At 34.6% G+C, this 21,220-nt stretch overlaps 3 protein-coding genes across 21 annotated transcripts in view; 2 read left to right on the top strand and 1 right to left on the bottom strand.

The window, feature by feature from the left end:
* The window catches only part of LOC138331434 (uncharacterized protein DDB_G0284459-like), a 69,202-nt gene extending 59,179 nt beyond the window's left edge, over positions 1-10,023 (top strand). For all 19 annotated transcript variants that reach the window (XM_069279051.1, XM_069279045.1, XM_069279054.1 and 16 more), the window contains 6 exons: positions 3,941-4,091; positions 6,181-6,267; positions 6,928-7,021; positions 8,073-8,200; positions 8,455-8,618; positions 9,106-10,023. In XM_069279051.1, coding sequence (XP_069135152.1) covers positions 3,941-4,091; positions 6,181-6,267; positions 6,928-7,021; positions 8,073-8,200; positions 8,455-8,618; positions 9,106-9,241 — 760 coding nt within the window. In that variant the 3' untranslated portion in view covers positions 9,242-10,023. The remainder of the gene's footprint in view (positions 1-3,940; positions 4,092-6,180; positions 6,268-6,927; positions 7,022-8,072; positions 8,201-8,454; positions 8,619-9,105) is intronic.
* Positions 10,024-14,991: 4,968 nt separating this feature from the next.
* LOC138331432 (sex peptide receptor-like) lies at positions 14,992-19,223 on the bottom strand. Its single transcript, XM_069279040.1, has 2 exons — positions 19,117-19,223; positions 14,992-16,195 (listed from the first exon to the last, which is right to left on the bottom strand). The coding sequence occupies exon 2, from the start codon at positions 16,110-16,112 to the stop codon at positions 15,057-15,059; it is 1,056 nt and encodes a 351-aa protein (XP_069135141.1). The 5' UTR covers positions 16,113-16,195; positions 19,117-19,223; the 3' UTR covers positions 14,992-15,056.
* The window catches only part of LOC138331433 (uncharacterized), a 44,147-nt gene continuing 40,334 nt past the window's right edge, over positions 17,408-21,220 (top strand). The window contains exon 1 of the mRNA XM_069279041.1: positions 17,408-17,564. The gene's annotated coding sequence lies outside the window, so the exon portion shown is untranslated. The remainder of the gene's footprint in view (positions 17,565-21,220) is intronic.

Below are 21,220 nucleotides of genomic sequence, written 5' to 3'. Positions count from 1 at the left end.
ATATACAGGTGTGTTAACGAGGTATGTCAGCTTCTGTCTCACCATCTTATACCTGTATATACAGCTGTGTTAAGGTGAGACCTATGTCAGCCTCTGTCTCACCATACCTGTATATACAGGTGTGTTAACGAGGTACATCAGCTTCTGTCTCACCATACCTGTATACAGGTGTGTGTTAACTAGGTACATCAGTCTCTGTCTCACCATACCTGTATATACAGGTGTGTTAACGAGGTATGTCAGCTTCTGTCTCACCATACCTGTATACAGGTGTGTTAACAAGGTATTTCAGCCACTGTCTCACCATACCTGTATATACAGGTGTGTTAACGAGGTACATCAGCCTCTGTCTCACCATACCTGTATACAGGTGTGTTAACTAGGTACATCAGTCTCTGTCTCTCCATACCTGTATATACAGGTGTGTTAATGAGGTATGTCAGCCTCTGTATCACCATATCCTGTTCATTGATCTCCAGCCAGGACGTAGCGACATTAACAATTACACATGTAGTCTTTCTACTTGTATAAACATTCCAGGAATTGGCTCTTTCAGAAACAATCAATTACTCTGCATCGTTCCGTGACTAGACGACACTATATTAAGGCTAGTATGGATTTATTGAGTTTTATACAAAGCATACTGTTAACTATGGGCTAGAATTGAGAAATGACACAACATATGTAATGCTCTAACTGGGAATTATTATTGAATAAAACAAAGTACCATATGAGTGGAAATTACTAAATCTATATAGTTAATGTATCTGAAATTCTTTTATTTTTCCTTTGTCATCCCCCTCTGTGTATAGAATAAGGTCGCAGTAAGGTTATTGTCCATTAGACATGTAACAGGAGAGGAGAAAATGTAGTGGCCAGACCGGGATTCGAACCCAAGACCCTCCGAACACTAGCCAAATGCTCTACCAACTGAGCTACCTGGTCACCGATGATCGACCCAGTCCAATCCCGCTACACTCCTCCCTCCTTTCACGAAGTCTTCACCCTCGAAGACATACGAGACCCTTCAAAACACCACCACCTTGGGTTATTTAGTTGGGCGCCAATTCTGTAACAGGAGAGGAGAAAATGTAGCAGCCAGATCAGGATTTGAACTGAGACCCTCCGAACACTAGTCGAGTGCTCTACCAAATGAGCTACCTGGTCGGTTGATGATCGACCCATTCCAATCCCGCTACAGCCACAAACTGTTGTTTGGGGCTTTTTTTCGTGATATTCTGGCCTAAGCAGACTGTGGCCAAGTGGTAAGATGTCCTGACATATTACCACAACCCCTCTATCTCTGGGTCGTGAGTTCAAATCCCGTATGGGCCAGTAGCCAGATACTGATGACTGATCAATTGGTTTTCCTTGAGTACTCCTGCTTCACTCCATCATCCAACCTGGTACGTCCTTAAATGACCCTGGCTGTTAATAGGACATTACTACAATCAAATCAAATGCTCTTGAGCGTAGAATAAGGTCTCGCTGTGGTAGTGTACAGATCATACTGACTGTAGGTTGAGGCTTTTTCTCCTAGTATTCTGACTTTCCTTCACATAAAGTCTAGCATGACCTTAAAATACTTATGCTATTTGTTAAAAGGCTGTTGCTTCCATAATTACTATACTTATCATATCAATAACATTTTGACATGGATATTGTGTTCTTTTAAAATTTTAATTAGATATATAGACAAACTGGTACCTGTAAGTGATGTAATAGATATATGTATTTATCATATTAGTCTAGAATCACACAATAAAGAAAACTGATGTCTGAAATTGGAACTCTTTTGTGTGGAGATAATCATACTAGAAAAGTAGCATAAACCCTTAAGCTATAAATGTTTATTTTGATCATGACAGTTTTAAAGGACACCACCATATCTGTCGAATACGCGATAAAAGTCAATTATAAAATTTGAATTGGGGATTAGATTAGTTTATATATCAGTACGTATTGTGCCACCTATTTGGTCAAAGTATTACTCACAAATACAGTTATGGGTGGTTATGTATTGGTAAAGGTATAAGTTGTAGAGACATTCCTGAATTTAGCAGGCCAAAGGGGGTACACACATATATATGATCTATTTAGGTCAGTAGGCATATAGCATGGTGTTAGTGGGGACTAAGTAGAAATTCAAATAACTTCTTGTGAGAGTGGAATATGTTATCCCGAGAAACGGCAGCTCAAGGATACGTTCTCATGTCTAACTTTAATACAGACGTCAAAATATGGAGAACTTATATGATAAGTAACTTCGCAACGACCTGACAGAAGTAAGTTTGTTTTTATTTATGAGTTTTTGTTTTATGTTATGTAAACAGATGGTCAGTTAAAGATTTCAGTAGTGAAGGGAAGCTGGAGTGCTTGGAGAAAAAACAGTGACTTACAGTAAATTTACCTGACAATTTGGGGTTCCAAACTCACTTACCTAAAGTAGAAGGTATTGGAATAGAATATTGTACAATTACTGTAAACGATCTATTCAGTACATAAAGCACCTGTTTAGTTGTTTTACATTCTATCAATTGATAGATATGCTATTATGCTGTAAGAGTTTGTTGGTGGTATAAAAAAATTTTTTTTTAAACCCAGAGTTTTAAGAGGAAAACCAACATTCTTCCGTCACTAACTGGCAACCAGAAGGTAGAATGTCAGACACCTAAACCACTTTACTACAAAATGACACCCCTGACCCTCACACATGCCTCTTTCCTTCCCCACCCCCCCCCCCCTACTACATTATGACACCCCTGACCCTCACACATGCCTCTTTCCTTCCCCCACCCCCCCACCCCCCCACCCTTCCCCCACACTCACAATTACTATTTACTCTTCCCTTGTAAAAAGTTGTGTTCAATTTTATGAATACATATAAAAAATATTAATGGTTCTTGTAATGTATCGCCACAAATACTGATAGCAGAAAACTGTGGTCTGACTTTAAAACTTCTACAATAATTGTATGATCAATATGGATTCCAAAAACAGCATGACCATAGCTTGTAATGAAACTACAGGCTGTAATTTACAGTACAGTATAGGCCATTATAGTACAGGCCAGAGTAGGGGGTGATCAGAGATAAGTGATATTAACATTTGTTTTAGGTGAGGTGGTCATCAGGGGGATGTTGTCACTCACCTGTCTTTGTGACTAAATATTATTGGATTTACATCAAAACTTACCATTGATCTCTAAAGATAAAAAGAGACTCATTCACCCCTGAAATTCCATAATGGACTAGCCTCTCTTTGATTCAGAAGAAACTAACTGTGTCATTATAGGGATGAATGAGTTTGTGGAACACTTTTTGGTACTTCTTATCACATTTCTTTTTTTTTAACTATGTCTATATATATATATATATGATGCTTCTTCAGTTATTAATTTACAGGTTGTAATATACAGTACATGCCATTATATGCAGGCCAGAGTATAGGGGGGAGGGGGGGTTGATAAGAGATAAGTGATATTGACATTTGTTTTAGGAAAGGTGGTCATCAGTGGGGTATATTGTCACTCACCTGTCTTTGAAAGTAATCTGATATTACCAGGGATTATATGTTGGTTTTACATCGAAACAGACCCTGCGCTGTTGGGGTGTTAAATGCTGATATATTTGGTCCTTTTTGAAGCTCTGATTTCAATATATATATATAGAAGAAGTCTTAATTATTGCTAGAGGTTGCCCATCATAAAATGGTTTTCTCTAAGATTTGGATTCTGAAAAATTCCTTGCAGACTGTCTTGTTTCACTCATTGAGATTCTCACTTATCATTACAGTTTATTTGACTCCATATTACACATTTAATGTTCTATCTATAGAATCCTTGTGCTGGCTGATTCTTACCATTGATGGTAATGAGTACATATGTACCTTGATTTTTTATTTAGGATAGTGCATTCACAGACTTTTTTTATTTTAACAGTAAAGAAGACAAGAACATTAAGGTGAATATTGCTGTTCCTGACCTCCCTACGTACCAAAAGGAGGAAAAACAACGCAAAACCAAGGAGAAACGGAAATCAGAACGCCATCTGGTGGTCAAACCGAAAGTAGAACCCAAGGATGACCCAGGGGTAGGTAACCCTAATAGTAGTCCGACAAAACTGCATGTTCTCAAAATGTATTTATTCTAGTTTTATATTTTCTTCAAAATTGAAATAGTCAGTTCGCCAGCTGTCATTCAAATCACACGCGTACTGAATGTAAATTTTTATTTTGTGTTGTGTATGCTGCGACATTTTCTCCGACATTGGAAAGGTACACGTACATGTGCGAGCACCAGACGACTTGGCTACATACTGCCTTGCAATCCTTCAATCTTCAAACAGTATATGTTGGATTTGGGTTAAAGTTGATTTTGTTTTACATTCTGTTTGTAACCAACCAAGGTCATTTAAGGACGTGTTTGAAAGGTTAAGGAGACATAGTTCCAGGAGAAAAACCACCGACTGAAAGGTTGTACACCAGGCAACTGCTCCACCAGGTGGTTTCAAACTCACAGCTAAGAGGTGGCGACCATTGACAATTTGTTGGAACACCTCAACCACAGGCTTTTGACTCTATCAACATAAATACACCTCTATTTATTGTGTAATACAATATTATAGAGGTGTCCATATATCTATAGTCAAAAGCCTGTGCGTTAACCACTTGTGTAGCCATGAGAGTGATAAGTATATATTGACAGAAATTTACATTTTTTGTTTGAGAATACACCAGCTATTTAAATTTTGAATTGCAGACATAATAAAAATGAGCTCCCCTTGATGACAAAATTCTCAGTAGGGGTTCACGTTACACAATGTCGCCACCTTGAGGTCGGTGTTTTGTATTGACATTGTCACCCCTAACCCAGACATTGTCCACTGTCGAGGAGTTGGTGTATGGGACATATTAAAGCTTTAAGATCTACAGTAAACAAATCAACCGAAACCATAAAGATATTTATGTTTATTGTAGCCTTACTGGGTCTATAATATTATCACAGAAAGTTGACTGGATATTGACTGGATATTGACTGGATATCAGTATATATATAGATATAGGAAATATCAATGAAGAGTTTGATAAACTCTCCTGATATCAGTATTGAGAATTTGAGGATTCTTATAAATTATTGTGGTTTTATTTACCCTAAAGTCCCCTCTCCCACACAAAAAAAAAAAAAAAAAAAGTAAAAAAGAAGTACAGCGGTATACATAACATGCTGTAAGTATAATTAAATCAATAAATTCAAATCATAAATCAACTGTCAGTATTCATAGCTCTCTTAAATGGAAAATGGAAAACTGATCAACAAATACAGATTATGTAATTAAATTCTGTTTTGATTTAAAAAAAAAAAAAAAAAAAACACACTTCAGATTTGTGTTCTCAAGTTCCATGAGTATGTATATATACAGAAATACATAGATATGTGGAGTCATGAATATGATAAAAAGCTCAATGAAATGAAATTAATTGAATTTGAAATCACCACAATAACCTTCCAGATAAACTTTTGTTGTATATCATGTAGGTAGTGCAATATTATAAGACTCTTTCATATGTGGATATGAAGGATAGGGATATTCTACCCGAGGGTCACAAAATGTAGTAAAACCCGAGGCTTGCCAAGGGTTTTGCTACATTTTGTGATCCCGAGGGTATAATATCCCTATCCTTCATATCCACTTATGAAAGAGTATTTTTCTTTCATACCTTGATGTTTTATTGCAATTTAACAGCTATAATATCCCGCCATTTTGAAATAAATTCGGAGAAATCGACGACTGGAAGTCAATTTTCCATACATGAAAATTAACGTGATATTTTCATAAACATTCCCTTGTTTGCATCTTTTATAGTAAAACCAGTCATATTTGTGAAAAAAGGTTGAAATTTTACAGAGGAAATAGAGATTTTGTTGACGCCGTGACGTCACGAGGCTTTATTGCATGAGTAGCCATGCAATACAGCCTCAGGCGACATGAGTGTATTGCCCTGGACCAGCCAGTATTATACCCGTAGGTATGAAAGAAAATTATGTCTATTTCAATACTCTGTTGAGAAATGAATTATAAGAATTAAATCTTTTAATATTTAATTTTTGAAAGACTTTTAATATTTGATTTTTGAAAGAACTTGTATTTTAAAATTTTAAATTGGTTTGATCTTTTACAGGATGTGTTAGACGAGGAATTAAAGGCACGTATACGTGAATTTGATTGGTCGAATATGGAAATGACTGGTTCCGAGGAATCTCCGAGGGTATGTACATTACTGCCTAGTTATAGTCTCTAGGGCTTCTGAATGACAATGTTAATATTGCCTACTGCAAATAAAAGTTTGTTTAGTTTGTTTCTCAAATTAATCCACACCGGCAGGAACTTAAAAGTTAAACTGTAAATTGTATTTATAAATTTTAATTGTACTATTTAAAATTCAATTAGTGGGCTTCATTCCTTTATTCTCTGATATATACACTAAATAATGAATAGCTAGAGTCCTCTGTATAATATACATGTACTTGGTATCTATAAAAAGGAATTAGAGAAATAATCTCTTGATGTTTAGATTATTCAAAAGCAAAAGGGTAGGGACATGTACACTGTTTTTATGAAAACAGATCAGACTTGATTTATCATGCCACATCATTGAAGTCTTTACCATATTCTTCTTGCATCAAGTGTCAAGTCCATATCATTATGGTTTTTGCCGCTTTGATTTATATTGAATTGTGAGGGTAGAATATATTTTTCGTCAAAATTCCCTTATTATATAACTTTCATGTCCTGTTCCTTAATGTCTGGTTCTGATTTCAAGGGAATTTAAACTTTATATTTATTGTTAATTATTTACTTTGACTTTTACTTTTTCTTTACTTTTATTTACCTTGAGTGCTTATTTAAGATGGACTTTTACTTACAGAAGCAGCAAAAAGCAGCATGGGTTACGGGTCGTTTGGCACTCTCTCAGCAATCTAGTCGGTTTGAGCTCCCTATGGACATGAGAGTGTTAGAAAGTAGGTATCAGGGGCGACAACTCTTAATAATGACCACAGTATATATAATTGGGAATTAAAACCGAAACAAATTTATACCATGATGTATTTGACAGGTCATTTGTACCTATGGACATGAGGGTGTTGGAAAGTTAATTAAGGTTTCAATTAAGAGAGAGGTTATATACATATTTAAACAGGGTTAATATATGAATTGACAGGTAACTTAGCAATCCAGTTGGTTTGAAATACCAATTATGTAATGCCTATGTAGGGTTAAGGAAATATAGTTTCAGGGGAGATAACTTATAAAATATTAAATTGTTGAAAATTTACCTGTAACTTTGACATGTGATTATGAAAAAGTGAAGTGATTTAAACTTATAAATCAATGTATGTGAGTTTCTATTCAAAAAGCAGTTGCCATCCAAGTTGTGAAAAATTATTGTTTAGTCCCTGACATTTGACCGCCCAAACGTCTAACGAAACTGTGACCTAGTATGATAACTGACGTTTGATCCATGTTATTTCTTTCAAATATGCTGATAAAATATTGAAAAATATCAGAAAAACTGACCTTGATCTGTGTCCATCTTGTGATAAAGTGGGTAATGAAGCTGACACACGCGCACTGGTCAGTAGATAATACTGCGCGTGATGAGACCTTGACCCAATTACCTCTTACTTGCCCCTTGACCCTCCTCTCAGAAAAATAGCACGGAATATAACAACGTACAAAATATTAATATGAAACATTAATATTTTTTTTTTAAAACAAACTACTTGCCTGTATAAAATACATTAAAATTGAAATTTTAATTTACCAATACCCAATACACATACAGTCATGTCTATAAAGACCACCCAAGGGACATGCAGAGAAAAATGGTCTTGATAGCCAGGTTGTCTTTATACACAGGTTGAATTGTGTTAAAATGTTATATTTATTCAGGACCCTAGAAAGTGGTCTTATACAGAGGCGTATGGTCATGCACTTAGGCAGGTTTCACTGTACCAGCATGCATAGTGTACAAATATCTGAATATAACAATAGTTTTATTTTTCGTTGTAGCCATGACAACTCAGGACTATATCAGAGAATATTGTAAAATAACAAAGAGGCGACAGAAACTGTATTCCGATGTGTTCAGGAGAAATGCTAAACAGAAGGAGAGGAATGTGTACATCATCCCCTTCAAGGTCAGTATAATGCAGGTGAAGGTCAGGAAATAATTAAAGGTCATGATAGTTCAATGTAATGCAATCATCGTGATGAAGGTCAAGGTCAATACCAAATATTATCACATACATTAAAGTTAAAGTGAGTGCAGTTACACCATGTCTCATTTCATTAATTGTTTAGACGATTGCTAATATGAAGAAACCAGATTGATGTAGCTCCTATTTAAATAACTTGATCTTAACCTAAATTGACATTTACGTTTTGTTCATAGGATCTGAGGAAGGCTTTGATGGATGTTTTGGTCAACACACTGACAGATGACCACTTCACTATGCTGGTTGACCATATGGACTTTACATCAGATGCTGAGATTGATCTGGTGTTATTTTCTGCCTTATCGGCTTTAGCCGAGCGTCTCATGTACCCAGAGTTTGTGTAAGTATATTATGTGTAATAACCCAGAATACCCTTTATAATTGTACTCAGGTAGGACTGTCGGGGTTGATTGCCTCTGAACAGATCTATATAGAGTTCATTTGGTAGGACATTGGGTTCATCTGGAAACCATGTGAACCCTTCCAAGTCAAAGCAGGAGTATATATATACTTGTACCTAGGTCATGAAGAAATCAGAGGAGAATGAGATTAAGGATGTGTCACTTATTTAACAGGAAAGTTAGGTCTAGTGTCACACATAGATGTAGTGCTTGATTAACAGCTTCTTTAAAACAATAACCATGACCTGTTTTAAAGGTCAAAGTAGTCAAATATGTTAAAAAGTTATTCCAGATCAAAGATAATTAAGTTCACTTTCATTTTGGATTGAAGATCAAAGCATCAAGACTTAGGAGCAGATATGAGATATATTTTAGGCAATGAAGAGTTATGTGCCTTGTCAAAAATCAACAACTTATCTGTTACAGAACCCAGGAAACAGTCGACATGCCAGACTATATGAAGGAGAAAATTGAGTGTGCAGACTTTGGGGCTCTCAGATGGAAGATGCAGGGAGTAAATGTCAGTCCAGGCATAAAGAAACTACTGCTGCAACTCAGCTGATGATTGGCCAGTCTTTGGTTGTCATGGCAACAGTACTAATATAGAACTTCCTCATCACTAGGGCAACTAGCTGTGTTACCTTTCACAAACTTATGACATAGCATGTGAATATGCTACTAAAGTTTACTGAACAAAACAGTAGTAACAGCAAGCAAACTCGGGGGTGTATGCTTTCTTTCATGCATTTCCCTTAGAACAGTAAGACTCAGACACTTTGTGCAATGTTCAGGACTTATGCATATGCAAATGGAATGCCATATGTGGAAGAGAGTTAGCACTGAAGGAGGGTTGAATGCTTCATTCAAGTACTGGATATCTCTGCAATTGTGATTAATTTGTCAAACACTACTTTTCAAGAAGTGCTGAACATTTAATCATCAACTGTACTACATTATAAATGTAGCTCTCTGCAATGATGAGACTTAATTAACATCAGTGAGTTTGATATTCATTACACTGTGTTCAGTAATAGATACTGTATAATTGAAATATTATTCAAAGGAACAAATATTAGTTATATATGGAGGATACATGCAGTGTTAAGACTGAATCAATTCCATGCTTCTGACATGTTCGACACCTACCTGGTACACAGGTGCCCGTGCACAACTGGTTACAGTTGTAAGTTACAGTAAATGATGCTAAGACAGAACCTACAACAATGTGAATCTATATGTTATACAGAATATACAGAAGGAAACAAAATTGAAGTGATCTTGTCTTATGATACTTGTAAAACTAGAAAATATTTCCTTCTATATTAAAGATGCTCCACCGTCGACAAAGCACGGATATTTATTTTGTATCAAAGTTAATACAATGCTTAGTTTTTTTTCAGCATATGCCTTTATTCAGTATTCAAAGGAAGAATTTATTTCATTATTGTGGAACCAGAGTTATTCCCCCCTATATGCAATCTCTAAAAACTTTGATAATCTCCCTTTTTCATTTTGTCTCCCTGCACTGAAAACTTGAGAAATAAAAGGCAATCTCGTTAATATTTCAATTTTCATTTGTATTTCAGTATTATTAAACATGAGTATTTTACCTTGGTAGTAATTTCAAGATGATAATTATCTCCTCTTAATTGTGATAATTCAATGTACATGTATTTACTTTTCAGGACAAAATATCGTTTAATATATATCTAGGTTTAAGAATCAAAATTTAAAACTTTAATATATAATACTATCACTGTTTCTGAAATAACATTTTTTCTAAAGAATAAAGCAATTTTGTCATGCTTTACTTTTCTTTAAAAAAATGAAATTGATAATTTTTTTGTACAAAATTTTAAACAAATAAAGCCTACTAAATCATGGGGAAAAAAGATTGAAAATGAGCACAAAAAATGAACAAGTAAATGAATTTTACTGATCTTGTTATAAAATTATACATACAAAGTAGCATAGGATTTTATGAACTCTAGTTAAGGTAAATTAGATGATAATTTAGAAATAATTTATTTATATTTTTATTTTGAACATTATTATTAATATATTGATCCATTGTATACACATTTATATATACATGTATCCATATGAACATTTTATATGGAACATGATTACTTGCAATCTTACACCATTGTATCATTTTATAATTCATTTATTACATGTCTCATACAGAACCATTTTACCAATCTAAGTTATACATTTTTATTTCAGAGTTATATTTCTATCATTGCAAGCCTCTCTGTGATATGTAATGATGCTTTAACAACTAAACTATTGAGATTAAATGTATTATCATAATGTCATCAAGTGTTCTCGACTTTTCTTTATTTTTCACTTTTGTCAGGGGGCCTGTAATGGTTCAGTGGTTAAGGTGTCTTGTATTCTATTGCTTTCTCTCTGAAGATTGGTTATGGTGCAAGTGGTTACTTTAAAGCACTTTGTTTTCATTTTTGTGTATACAATATTTGGTATTTTCCTTTAAAGGACTATACATGATTAAGGCTATTTTTGGCCACCAAATCCGTCAAAATTTCAAACCTGTTATTTAGTGATGAAATTGTTGGATATGAATGTTACGATGTCTGTCTTTATACAACTCGCCCCATCTCTTTGTCCATTGCTTGTGAAGATGTCTAGAATTCTATAACTTACCATCCACCTCTTTGGCCTATTGTCTGTGGTTAAACGTGGTAGTTTCTGTCACTGTTTAACACTAAGTATACAGGGACTGGGACGATTGGTTCACTCATCAGTATAATGTAACTGGGTAGGGTGTGTTGCTTGGTGTCTTCAATGGCATGCTTCACTGATATAGCACCATAAAATTGGCAATAGTTCTGATATACAAGAAAACACAACAAGAATCTCTCATAACACGCGTGTCGTCCTTAGAATGACCCTGGCTGTCAACAGGACGTTAATTAATCAACTAAACAAAGTATATAGTTAAGATGTCTGGCATTCTACCACTGTCCTATTTCTTGGTTCCGTTCCTACGGATAAGATAATTCTGAAAGTATATCCAGCCAGTCGCTTATTAGTTGTGATACAGATTGACTAAGACACTGGGCATTTCACTACCATCATAGCCTTGTACAACGTTCTTTCATAGAGCAATGTATAGACTTCAACATCTGCTAGTGCCTCAAGTGGCATGGTTTGGTGGCTATTATTAGCTGTTTCCAGTTGGTCAAAAGCGACAATGCACAGCCATGTACTAGAATGTACCAGATAATCATGATTTTATTTTAATAGACCACGTATAAAGCTAGTAAACAATGTGATTCAACGTTTGCTTTCAGGAAATATCAAAGGTCAAAACCTCAAGGAAAATAGTTAAATAAATGGCTACGCTTTGTTAAGATAGAGAAAATATTCCCGGTGTCACCCTGTTGTCATACGGGATAAATAAATCAAGTATATTATAACTTTGTACACATGTTTTATTCAACACAATTAAAATATAAATGGATTTAGGATCTATATATAGAAAACTAGATAAAATAAATTACGAGGGACTAAATCATATTTCATAACAAGAATTAAAACTATTGTGTAAAATGTAAAATGTTTCCTATCACAGTTCATAATTAGTCGTTTCAAAACTACAAAAAAAAACTTTTTTTTTTAAATGCTTCATGTAGCAATCAACATTTTTTTAGTGTGTGTTAATTAGACATAATCTTATAAAATGTTTTCTATCACAGTTCATAATTAGTCGTTTAAAAAATTAAAAAAAAAAACATTTTTTTAAATGCTACATGTAGCTATCAGCATTTTTGTGTGTGTGTGTGTGTGTGCGTGTTAATTAGACACAATCTTATAAAATGTTTTCTATCACAGTTCATAATTAGTCGTTTAAAAATTTAAGTAAAAAAACACTTTTTAAAATGCTACATGTAGCTATCAGCACGAAGTGATGACGTAATACATGTGTAATAAACGTACATGTGCACCACCGCTGACGTATGCTCTGTCGGCGGTGGAACATCCTTAAATATTTAAACGTCTTTGTTATCGTAAGCGAAGGTTAATTTGAAATGTACTCGGCTTTTGAGGCTATCATGGAATTACAACAATTAATTTATATAATCATATTTATGTGAGATATATGACACACATACACATAATATCATAACATCATTTTACAAGACAAAAATATACCATCTCTTGAGTTCCCCTAAATACGTAATCATAGAAATAATAAGATATTATGAGGACGTCCATGCTTGAAATTCGTTTTCCGAATTTTGTTAAAGAAAATATGTGTTGGATTTATGTGAACTATAGACATTTTCCTCATAATATCTACTTTACCAAGACGGGCTCTAAACATGTAGGAAACAAATAGCTAACAAAATCATTTTTGATCATAATAAAACTTCATTAGCGAATTCTTGGAGCAGATATACTGATATGTAGTTGTAAAATCCGCTAAATAAACAATAATTGAGATATTTGACTGTTTTATATACATTATTTGCGCGATTATTTATGCTATTTCAAAATGGACTAAACTTAGAGCTGTAGAATTAAAACTTTAATAGTTGTACTAATATAGTATCACATCTCAATTATCTTATTATCAAGGTTTAACTGCATTTAGATATGATTTCACTATCCAAACAATGCCAACTTCGTACAATACATGTTTCTGCACATGTAAATACATATGCTTTCATATTGAGCTAACTTATTCAAAAGTAGCAATAATTAATAAATGCATTATAATATATTACTACCTTCATGAGTAAGAACTTCTTAAAAATATAATTTTGAATGTGAAAAATAAAGAGAAGAAAAAAAATAAGAAAAAAGGAGGGGAAAATACAAGTACCGAAAATGTAGCTTGAACCCCGTGCTCTGCGGAGGTGACGTCACCGAAAAATGGAACACGTATTCAGAACATAACGGAAGCATGTCTCTATTCATGTGATTACCTGAATCTTAAGGATACCGTGTTAGTCCGCACCAAATTAGCACACATACAATAAGAATTTTGCACCAGACCTCTGTTACTACAATCTAATACTGTAAAACACAAGGAACATATGAACACAATGGGGCATTGTTTTAACACTACAAAAATGGATTATATACAAGACTGCTGTAAATTGATAATTACAAATATTTGACATTTGTGTACAATATCTAACACAATGAATGTGATAGCACATGCACAAAAGCTTTGAAAACTGATAATAAATAGTACAATTTACTTTTATGTACAATACCCTAAACAACAAAGTTAAAACATTCTTTCTTTTATCATGATATGACTTCCCTTAACACAGCAACAGCATGAGGAATTTCATAAAACACCTGGCTTGCCGCAAAGGTTGAAAGAGCACACCATTCATTTATATCTTTATAAACAATATTACGTTAGTCTGGTTCCCTGCTGCGAATGCTCCGATAGCTCTGCGCTATTCTAAATAGCGCAGAGCTATCGGAGCATTTGCAGCAGGGAACCAGACTAATATTACGTCAGATCATAGTCTAAAATGACGTTTCAACACCAAACAAATGAAAAATTCATAATGTAAATCTGATTGAAGGTTCACTGAAAGTTACTTTGCGGTAATAAGTACGTTTTTTGTTTGTTTGATTAATTAACGTCCTACTTACAGTAACAGGCAGGGTCATGTAAGGACGACCTCTCATGTGTATGATGTGTAGCGTATATGTAGTGCATGGTGCGTGTTTTGGGAGACTGCGGTACATTCGTATTGTGTCTTCTTGTATAGTGGAACTCTTACCCTTTTTGTAATATTATATCACTGAAGCATGCCGCCGAAGACACCAAGCAACACACCCCACCGATGCCATGAAACATATGACGACATGTGTTATCGGTATGGAGATGTGATGACAAATTAATTGTTAATAGTAAGCTAATAGATTTTAAGAACACAATAACATTTTCAAACTCGTTTTATATTCACAGTTGAGAAATAGAGATGTGTTTAAGGTTTGTTTACTGGGATAGCCTACACTGGGGATTAAAATATATTTAACAATGCAATTTGTATTACACCAGTATAATAAGGAAAATAAGATGCTACCTTATAAAAGAATATATGCTTTCTATATCAAAGCTATGTAAATGTAGTAACTTATTTAGATGACATATTTTGACGGGTAATCTTGTATTTCAAAGGAATGAACATTAAGGGTTTCTTTGGCACTATCTAACGGATTCTATTAAAAGTTTTCAAACGTATAAAAAATTCAATTAGCCTAATATTAACAAATCTTTTTATATTAGTATTTCATTCATTTTCCAATACCTTTTCCAATACCTCTTCCAACTCTTTTTATACATCTCTTCTCAGCATGCGTAATTCTATGGTGTCCCGTATTTACGCCGGTCGCCATTTTCGTACAATTGACAAGAAAGTGGTTCTAAAATCATAATTCATAATGAGGTAGATGTACACATAGAAATAATAACTCAAAAGTGTAAAGAAATGTGTCAAAATAATTGCGTTTCCTTCACCGGAAGTACCATCCCCGGAAGTGACGTCCAACTGAATGAAAATGAGCTTTCCTACCCGTACGATTGCTGATGGTATTTCAACAATAAGACACAAGGTCATTATAACCAGAACGCTGCTTTCTTTGATCGTCTGGTTTATGGCTTGGCGTCTCCCAAGTCTGCTGTTCCTGGACAGATTTTGGCGCCTGGTGTTATTCCTGTAGATAGCTGATATGAGCAGGATATACAGGACTGTAAGCGTCACACAGGGGATGATATGGACAGTCACTGCCATAAACCAATTTGTAAACAATGAGTAAACTTGCCTACCGTCAACAAAACGATACTCCGCCCTGCAAGACAAAGTACTATTCATATCGAAAGCAATATCATTCGATGCCATGTTTTCTTCAAAATCAATTATTTTGAAATCGAAGAATTTGGGAATGTTGACTACTACGCCAGCACATGTTATGATTTTTACCAGCTTTGTCATGTTCTCGATGTTATACCAAGTCACACATGAGAACGGAAATCTAAACACAAGATATCGCTGCATCGACAGGCCAACGAATTGCCACATGGAAATGGTGTGAATAGTATGCGGAAGTACAAATCCTAAAATTCGGAGAGTTCCGCACCACGGTTTGGAGATATTTGTGGGAAAACTTGGACCGGAAAAGTAGTAGAAGAGGACCGGAAGTTGGAGAATTCCGACGAGAGAGTTGCAGCAGGCAATGGCCGAATGCTGTACGCGGGAAGCCGATCCCTTTTTAGGTGGATCGGTATACATCGTGATAACTACCATGATGTTGTTCAGGATGGTCAGTATAACTATGACAGGTGTTGCTATACCATACAGACTTCGAGCCAAAGGCGTGTTGAATGAAGTCGGGACGTCGTAGATGAGCGCCGGTAACCCCATTTCGTTGTCTTCCATTTTGAGTTGTTAGGTCCAAGAGCAGTCTAAGCCTACTTCCGATACGTTACTGTTTTGAGTTAAAATGATCTCCAAGCAGTAACCTGTCAATAAATATTCACAAATAATACACAGATACAAAAAAAATATTAAGCAGTTTATAAAGTCGTCAGTGACGAATAATGCAGACTGACGAATGTTTAGCCTATACACTATGATTCACGGGAATACTTTTGGAATTTGGGCTGAAAAAGGCTCTAGAGTGACTGAATACATATTTCATAGGAATGTTTTTTTATTTTAATTTGAATTTATTTTGGCCTTTTATTTCGGATTATTGATATACTGGCTTTATATCGTTTTTATCTTATCACAGTAATAGCATTTTCCGCGATTTCGCAGGCTATTGGTGAGGTCGCGAAATATAAACTATCAAAAACTAATAAAACTTATACGGCTAAGCAAATGTTAATTAATTCATATATACTTCTAAACTATCATCATCCTAAATGAACAACTTTTAACCATAAAGGATTATAATCAAAAGTAAATTGATTTTTCCAACTAATTCACTTATAAGGATTATACATTTTACAAAAGTAAATTGATGAATTTCCGACATCAAGCTTAGCATCCGCACTTATATTTATATTCTTTCATTTCAATTTACTAAATTAAAACGTACAGTATACTTTACAAAACAAAAAAGGACGAGCAAAATATGAATTATTTCGCTTAAAAAACACAAGACGAGAGTTTAAAGCTTAGACTGGTGTTTGACAGTATCTTTGGTTTGACAATCAAGAACATCAGACCATCATGTATCCGCGAATTTAGTGAAATTAAATATCCTGCGATTTTTTTGTTGGATTGATTATTAACTTCCTAACAGCCAGGGTCATGTAAGAGGACGACCTACCAGTGCATGTTTTGGGAGACTGCGGTATATTCGTGTTGTGCCTTCTTGTAAAGTGGAACTCTCGCCCTTTATGTATGATAACAGAAGTTATCTTTAATATTAAGAAGCTCTTCTGTAGTTATATATCTACCACAGCCGCGGTATCAAAATTATTAATACATCTACTTTATTGTGACAACTGATTATATTTTGAACATTTAGCTGTAAGATTTGTTGTTCCTTTTACTGTTACCTACAATTTGTATGCTTTATTTTTAGTTTATTACATTTTATTTTGCAGTTGATACAGTGAGACTATGATAACTCTGTCTTCCCTCTCTATTCCGATTTTGCATATTACAGGGTTATCTGCACTTGCGAGTAGGTATTGATTGTGACGTCAAGTGTTTGCGAGCGTAACGTCATACGTTTCGGAGAAAACGACGTGAATTGCGCTCACAAAATAATGACGAAACAATCGATACCTACCCGCAAGGGAGCTAACTCTGTTATATGCAAAGACGGACTGGTATTAATGTCATAAAGTAGTCAAACAGCTGTTAAACCATCTACTGGTGAGTACAATTACGTAATCAACGTTAAGGGTAGATACCATCGAAGCATACAATGTAGAGGTCATTAAAGCCAAATATAAACAAATAGTATCAATCATCACGACTTTTGGATGGCGTTTTGAAACTTTTGAAACTCCACAATCGGGTTGCTATATTGGATAAACCTAACCCAATTTTCGATTACAGGATGTTGTTATGTGTGGTTTTAATTGGAGAAAGGGAATCTAACATAACTTGTTAAATTGAACGAGAACAGATAATTGTACATTTACATAAAAAAAAACTTCGGGGTAAATTTTTAAAAAAACTTTTTATCAACTGCGGGTTTTGTTGAAATACCACGTACATGCAATATTTATAATTTATCTAACTCAAGATAGAAACTTTCCAATTATCAGTCTTTTAAGTTGTGAAGCACTACGATACAGACAACATTGTGCTCGACATTTCAAGAAAGAAATACATTCTTGTATTAGTTAATGTTTTCGATTATATGTTTAGGCTATCATTAGATAGTTTGATTTTGACACAGTTAGTGATTTGTTTTCCTTTTACGAACCCAATCCCAACCCCACCCTGAAATGTTGTCAAGGAATCTAACCCCTCTCGGTTTCTCATTTAAAAAATTAAATTCTATGCCAATTGTTTATTTTTGTTTTGATTTTGGAATCTTAAAAATTTTGATGTAAAATTGTTCTTGTGGATTTTCATTAGAAAATACATTAATGCAAGACATACATAAAGTAAAGTAAACATGTACATTCTACATTGAAATTGAAATTTCTACTATTACAAGAGGCAAAATGTAATTCTCTTTCATCTATCTGAAGTGCTTGTGTTTCCGGCGCTTGGCTTAATTGAAACACAATTTAAAACACTATATAATATTAACCGACAATCCTTTCAACAAAATTTACCTAAATTATAATATTAACTTTAATCCATGTTTGTTATAAACATCAACTCTCCGCACTTAATAAAAGCTACACATCGCATACTTGGGAGACCGTCCTTATATGTTTAATAAAAAAACTGCCCAGCTTTTAGATTTCAAAATGTACAACATTATAAGAAAAAAATGAAAACAATAAGTAAATAAAAGAAATAAAAGTCAAACTGGTGGACGTACGAGATTCTGCATATGGTTATTAGAGTTGTCTCCCATTTTACATCAACGAACAATATTTTGTCTAGACAAACATTCGCGGAGCATAAACATATTGTTTATGTACATGTATAAATGTTATGTACGGAGTTATTGCCAGTCTAGTCTGATGTTAAATAACACCTTACAGATAAAATTCATTGAATTCATAACGAAATACATACATATGAAATAAACATTACATCTACACATATGTGTAGCTGGTAAGTCGCCAGACGTTTCAATGATCGATCAACATGGTGTTACAGGTATACCAGACCAACAATAATGGTTTACACTGTAGCGATATTATTTCGTACTCTAAGAAACCTGACATCTATAAGAACAACGACAATCATTTCACATTAACTACTGGAGCAATACGTTTTCAACACAGAAATGGTTTACCTTTGACGTTGAAACGTCCAGGCTTCAGCGGGGAAGGGACCGCCATCTTATAACGGCTGCAGTATTTACCATAATTTATTACAGCCTTCACACTCCCATTGTAGCAGTGCATACTACATATACATTTGTATATATATATCATCGCTATGAAGGCAGTATTACTGATACCAGAACATCCACCGCTAGTCGGAAATCTGTATTATATAAATTGATCGAGAGTATGCCCAATTTTTAACGGAATGGTAATTTTAATATTATATATAGAAATCTAATATACATTATGAATTAGATAGGAATAATTACAACATTTTGTGATCCCGATGGTTTAGTTTATCGGATTAACGTTTATTAACAAACTGGTTTATTTAAGGACAGCCACTCATGCGTGTGTACAATGCGTTGCGATGTGTGGAAGTCTATGTTTTGGGAGGCTGTGGTATATTTGTGTTGTGTCTCCTTGTGATTGTGGAGGCCCCTGTAGGCAGTAAGTTAAATGATCGTAAAAGGCGACGAAATTTAGGTTATTATCTTTTATCATCTTCCTAACGTCTCCCTTGACATTTTCCTACTTTTTGGCCTTCACCTGGCGCTTGCCCCTGCGGGCTCTGTCTTCTGGGCTCACCATATTCTATGAAAATGACAATTTTTGCTCATCCTAAGCGCTTAGTATACTGGGAGAGCGCTGTAAGAAAGAAACTGTAAGAAAGCACTATACAGGACAACAGGTATAACATAATTCATATTTACGTCCTGTTAACAGCCAGGGACATTAAAGGACGGCCTTCTGTAGATACCTTTCCGAAACGGCTTTTAATTTTTAAAATGGGAATGTAAAACAAGATCGATAATTTTGTACAATCTTAAAAATTATTAACTTGTTCACGAAGACTTTTAATAAGAATGCGTTTGAATCGATATTCAGATTTATTGATTATGCTCTTATTTGTGTTAGTCATTGAAAAGATAGAATTGATACAACTGAAACATGAAGATTTACCGTTTTCATATAATAATTTAGAGCATAATACAGCCTCATGTAGCAGGGGAAATTGGTGCGCTGTATGTTCAAGATGATACCAGTACATGCCCATCCCCTTGATTATATTAAAATGGATCGGAAAGCGTCCAAGTTCCGATCGTACAGCGAAGTTCGTACTTTTTTTGTGTACACCAAGGAGAAATTTGCAAAATGCAGAAGCTCGCTTTCCCAATTGTTGTAGATATCATCTAGAGTGGGCGATTTTCTTTTAAATCTTGGTGCATTCGTATCAAAACAGCCCCAAATTTCAGAACCGTATAGCAAAATCGGATTGATTGTATGGTCGAACACATTCAGACTAGTTTTTACTGAAGGATTAAATGATAAAAAGTCTTTACGGAGTTTGAAGTATGCTTTCCGGGCTTTATTACAACATTCTTTTCTGGCTACTGAAAAAGTGCCAGAGGCAGAGAATATTAATCCTAAGTATTTATAAGTGTGGACACATTCAATTGTATTGTTCTGGAATAAAAAGGGTAATTTGATCAGACGACCCGAATGATTGAATACAACCACTTTGGTTTTTTTAATATTCACATTAAGACACCAGTCTGTGCAGTATGAATTTAAAAATCGAGTTTCCTCTGGAGGCCTGCAGCTGAGGCTGAAAGAAGGACAACATACATCTGTGTACATCAGACAATTATGAGGTGAAGACTGAAGGTAGACTGGATCTTGAGAGTCTTCCAAATATTTAGATAGATCATTTAGAAATATTTTGAACAGGTTAGGACTCAAATTATCTCCCTGTCAGACACCTAGTTTACAAGAGAAGGAGTCGGTTAAAATGTTGCCTACCTTCACTCGTGACTTACTATGTATATACATTTTTTTTAATTAGAGTGTAGAAGTTGTTACTGAGACCAAGGTTCAGTAGTTTTAATTTAAGTCCACTATGTATAACGCTGTCAAATGCTTTACGAAAATCAACAAAACATGCATAGATGTGTTGCTTGTTGACTTTCAGTATTTATCGATAATCGTCTTAAGTATGAACATATGGTCAGTTGTCCTGGCCTTTTTTGTGAACCCTATTTGGCAGGGATTAATAGTTTTGTTTTCTTG

This window comes from Argopecten irradians, chromosome 9, assembly GCF_041381155.1.
Source record: "Argopecten irradians isolate NY chromosome 9, Ai_NY, whole genome shotgun sequence".
In the NCBI taxonomy this organism is placed as follows: Eukaryota; Metazoa; Mollusca; class Bivalvia; order Pectinida; family Pectinidae; genus Argopecten; species Argopecten irradians.
This window is presented reverse-complemented; position numbering and strand designations above follow the sequence as displayed.

Excerpts from the sequence above, each read along its gene's own strand:
- LOC138331432 (XM_069279040.1), bottom strand. The coding sequence starts at position 16,112 with ATGGAAGACAACGAAATGGGGTTACCGGCGCTCATCTACGACGTCCCG.